This window comes from Mesitornis unicolor, unplaced genomic scaffold (genome assembly GCF_000695765.1).
Source record: "Mesitornis unicolor isolate BGI_N332 unplaced genomic scaffold, ASM69576v1 scaffold38563, whole genome shotgun sequence".
Classification (NCBI taxonomy): Eukaryota; Metazoa; Chordata; class Aves; order Mesitornithiformes; family Mesitornithidae; genus Mesitornis; species Mesitornis unicolor.
Window position 1 is genome coordinate 1 of NW_010173482.1, and position 4,727 is coordinate 4,727.

The window sequence follows — 4,727 nt, forward strand, 5'->3', positions numbered from 1 at the left end:
AGGTCAGACTGACAGCTCTGGAGTTCCCCATTCCTCCTTCCAGCCCTTCTTTCTTGTAGATGGGTGTCACATTTGCAAGCCTCCAGTTGACTGGGACCTCCCCAGTCAGCCAGGACTGCTGATAAATGATGGAAAGTGGCTTGGCGGGCAATTCTTCCAGCTCCCTCAGGACCCTGGGGTGGATCCCATCTGGCCCCATAGACTTGTGTATGTCTAAGTGGTGTAGCAGGTCGCTAACCACCTCCTCATGGATTATAGGGGCTTCACTGTGCTTCCCATTCTTGTCTTGATGTTCAGGGGGCTGGGTACCCAGAGTACTGTTGGATTTCCTACTAAAGACTGAGGCAAAAAAGGATTGTACTTGATCATGTACAATCAAGTTACTCTGTGATTGTCTGCTACAGAATTTAAAGTATTTTCCTCTGAAGGTCTAGCCAAGCACTGGCTGCTAGACTGGTCAGCCTTGAGCCTAGTCCACTATGGTTGCTCATGGGACACAAAGTAAACTTTTAATTTCAGTTTATGTTTCACAATCATGCGCAAGGGGAAAAATACACAGGTGCTTTGAAGTAAGTGTTTTTAAAAAGCCTGTTCACCCTTTAATGAGGCACAATATGTTCCAAGCTTTAAAAGCTGCTTCGAATCACGTAGCTCTTCAGAATGTGTGAGATGGCAAAAGGCAAACTGTTTTTACTATGTAAAATAGGAATTAATGTTACATGCTTTTGTTTGTGTTGTCTTTTGCTCACTGTCTTCTAAAGCACCATTATGTCGGTTCTTTGCAGCTCCTGTTATTTCTACGCCACCTCAGGATGTTCAGAATTTCACAGGCAATGATGTCATTTTTGGCTGTGAGGTGTCAGCCTATCCTATGCCACACCTTGAATGGAAAAAAAAGGGGAGTAAGATGTTCCTGCCAGGAGATGATGCCCACATCTCAGTACAGGTAAAACTTGAGTCTTACACGTCGTATGGTTGAGCATAGGGGCACTAATCAGTGAATTCCTCCTACAGGATACAATACTGTTGCAGTAAATAGATTCCTAATAGGGGCTCTCTGACTACATGAAGAATTCTGTTTTAGTCAGTGCAGGGATCAGTGCTTTGGCCAGTCCAAGCAGAAGAACTAACAGCCACGGTACCATCCAGCCTGCTTCAGGGGAAGAAAAGATGGAGATGCTCCTTACATAGGTATGAATCTGGAAAAAGTGAATGAACATATAAATGGAAACATTTAAGCTACTACCTAAAAGAAGGTGCATTCTGGGAAGTGTGGCTGTTTGCAACGGCTTTTCTACTCTTGATACAAAAGCACAATCCTGGCAGGTATCTGAACTTCTCTTTTGCAAGATGCTGTTTCTGGAGACCTGCTATTCCGGTTCAGTCCCTGATGTGATCAAAAGGAAAGCAAAGAAACTTGCTCATTTTTATGGGGGTACTGCATTTTAATCTGAGGGAAAAGCGTAGAATTGCTTTAGTATAGCCCTCAAGCAAATCTAGAAATAGCCCAAAAGTATAAGCATAAAATTAAATAAATCAAAATGTTAATTCTTTTACGTGGAAATAACATTCTGGAGAGACAAGCTAACACAGCGAGATGTAAAGGCAGACTGCAGTAAGGCTGAAGCCTGCATCCATATGTCTTCTCCACTGGAGAAAATATGAACAGAGACCATGCAGAGAAAGGCATGGCAAATCTGGCTTTCTGGATACACAACCCAAGAGCATAAACACAAGTGTGATTAGTGGACTTAAAAGTTACTCAGAAAAAATCGTTCAAGGAGCCACATCCAAATGCTGGTCACCTCAGAGGCTAAACTGAACCCTGTTAACCTATCTCATTAACAGATTCAGCATGAGAGCATCTCAGTTAACATTTGTTAATGGTTCTGTGTCAATTGTCTGGAAAAGAAAGCTCACTCTTTTAAGAGGCTTTAGCCCAAGCCAGTTGAAACTGATTGTCATGAAGTGTGAAAGCTCATGGTACCTCACGTGAATCCATTACAACTTGGATGCTGAGTGTCAGCTTGGTCAGACCCCTCAGCCCTGAACAACTCACCCAGACCCACGTGCCACACTTGTCCTGAAGAAATTTATGAGCTTGAGAACAGGCAACAATGCTGTGAAGCAGCAGCAAGAAGTGGTACTGACACAAGAGACAAAGAGGAGCACTGGGAAGCAGTAGTATGACCCAGAACAGATATGAGCACTGTGAAGGGCAATGAAGTTCAAAGAGCAGAGATGGGAAAGCATGAATTCAGAACCCATGCTTTCTGGGTTCTGAAACCACCCATCCATGTATGGGGGCTGCAGATACAAACAGAATCAAAGCATGACAGCAGCAAACAAAAAGCAAAGGTTGGAATGATGTTTAATCCATCCACAATTATTTTGAAAAATATCATAATGTCTCCTAGCTAGCTAATTTCAACTCTTTCTTTCTCTTCTCAAAGGCAAGAGGTGGGCCTCAGAAGTTTGGTGTGACAGGCTGGCTGCAGATTCAAGGCCTCAAAAAATCAGATGAAGGAGTTTACATCTGCCACACCAAAAATAAGTATGGCGCAACATACGCCTCTGCAAGATTGAAAGTCATCGATGGTATTGTTTTATTTTTATTTGGATGTAAAGAATACAAAAATGTATACAAGCAGGCTGCAAAAGATGGGTTTGTCAGAATGCAAATGAAGGATGTGAGGAAAAACCTAAAGATTCTATTTCAACTTTTCTGTCTGCTTTTCCTTTACTTTATCCCCTAGCAGGTTAATATTGTAATATTGGTCTTCAAATTATACCAGTTTCCAAAAAACAGAAAGCTGTGGATTATAGCCATACAGCTGAGACACGTTATTCCACTATCCTTATCCTACAGAAGTCTTTTGATGTTAGCGGGAACTCTGCAAACAGAGCAACAGCTGCTGTAGCTGAAGTAGTCCTTGAACCCTGTCAGTTTTGCTTACCTGTTTAATTTTCAACAAGTTAGGAAGAGAACAGTTGTTACTCTCTAATGAGAGCGTTTGGAAAGATGTAAGAAACGGCTTTACTGATGTTCTGCACTGGGCCCAGTCCTGTAGAATGACATCCTTCTTCCTCCGGAGAGAACCGGGGCTCCTAGCAAATGCAAGATAAAGATGCATTGTCTTATATTTGTGTCCTGGTCTAGAGGAGTTTGTCACTGGCCTAGTTTGTGCAAGTGGTTTTCAAAGCTTTATTGGCTCTGCTCATATTTTCAGGTGCACAGGAGTACTGAACTCACAGCTTACTAGGATTGGGAATTAGATGTATTTTCAGCACCTTAAAATGTGAATAATAGAGAAATTTGCTCGTATTTCATGAGCTTCAGTTGTATGAGGTTGCCATCAAGATGACAATCCTCTCCTTTTAATAGATAACCTAAGAAGGATTCACAAACACTGAGCTTGCCATACAGATCCAAACCCATAATTTCCTCTTTATTCCTATTTACAACTAATTTAATCTGGATTCAATTATGTCTTGCAGGCTCATCTGCATTTGCATTTACTGCTGGCAGTAGAAGTGCAAGCTACAGCATTGAATATGGAGATTATTATGACCAGTCTGATGATGAAGATGAGGAAGAATATGAATCTGGGGACTACGAAAATTGAAACCACTCTGAAGAATAATTTTTACACATCCGTTGTCCAATACCTTTCACACTCTGCTACATTTACTAGTAGTCTCTGTGCTGTAAATGGCTCCTCTGGTAACACACGTATTCACTTGTGTATCTGCCTTCCTGGAATTCAACTTTGGCTGAAGTGCATCATGCTACTTACCAGAAATAAGAGCAGTTGTAAATCCATACATTTAGACTGTTAAATAAAATTCTTAAACATGCACCTGTCTACTAAGTATGCTGAAGAGATCAAATTTTATAATAGTTTTAAAAAGGTAAATTGTAATTTCTTTTAAACATTCTGCCTACCAAAAATGCCCATAGTTAAACAAAATTTTTACCTTATATAAATTTCCTTTTTTTTCTATAAGGTACTAAAAAATATCAAGAGATTGTTCACTTGGCAACAAGCTTAAGTATGAAGGCTGCAAAAGAGTCTTTAATCTCCTTAGTTCGTATTTTCTCATAATTTTCAGCAAGATTTTCCTTCTCATTTGAAATTTTCCACAGTTAGTCTCATCAAGGGCCAATTATCTGTCTTTTGGGAGGCTGTTTACTTTTAACAGACACAGGAGGCAATCACAGTCTAAAGCAAGTAAGTGCTGCTTTACCAGCAATACTCAAAAGTACTCAGGAAAGATTTCTTGTGCATTCAAACAGATGAGCACACCCTTTGACTTCTTTTTGTAACAGTTCTTGCACTACTCCTGACAGTGTTGGCTCCTTCCCACCAGCCTAGGCAACAGTTCAAAACTTGGGATCATAATTTTTACTCTGAACAGCATCACATTTGGTAAGAATTACTGCAGTTTAAAGAAGGAGGCTGTTCTGTAGCTCAGTGCATGCCCTTCAAACACAGAGACCTGCACAACAGAGACAGTAATTTGTCCTTTGTCTTGGACTGTCCAAGTCTTGCTCCTGTATCTGACCCATCCATATTATGTCCAACTAAAGTGCATTCAGCATTGCCACACTTCTGGAAATGGCACACAAAAAGCAAGTATCATCTTCTTTCTGAAAACCACCAGCACACATGCACATTTTTCAAACTGTTTCAACCGCTGCACATTTTTCAAACTGTTTCAACCGC

General features: G+C 40.8%; 1 protein-coding gene across 1 annotated transcript; it reads left to right on the plus strand.

Annotated features, from left to right (window-relative positions):
• Window positions 1-788: 788 nt before the first annotated feature.
• LOC104537761 (kazal-type serine protease inhibitor domain-containing protein 1-like) lies at window positions 789-3,852 on the plus strand. The gene is made up of 3 exons (XM_010180740.1): window positions 789-946; window positions 2,454-2,598; window positions 3,499-3,852. The coding sequence occupies exons 1-3, from the start codon at window positions 872-874 to the stop codon at window positions 3,624-3,626; spliced, it is 348 nt and encodes a 115-aa protein (XP_010179042.1). The 5' UTR covers window positions 789-871; the 3' UTR covers window positions 3,627-3,852.
• The last annotated feature ends 875 nt before the right edge of the window (window positions 3,853-4,727 follow it).

What these genes read in the sequence shown, in the direction of transcription:
- LOC104537761 (XM_010180740.1), top strand. Translation starts at nt 872, where the DNA reads ATGCCACACCTTGAATGGAAAAAAAAGGGGAGTAAGATGTTCCTGCCA. An exon ending in ATGCCCACATCTCAGTACAG is followed by an intron (nt 947 to 2,453) that starts GTAAAACTTGAG and finishes CTCTTCTCAAAG; the next exon opens with GCAAGAGGTGGGCCTCAGAA. An exon ending in AAGATTGAAAGTCATCGATG is followed by an intron (nt 2,599 to 3,498) that starts GTATTGTTTTAT and finishes TATGTCTTGCAG; the next exon opens with GCTCATCTGCATTTGCATTT.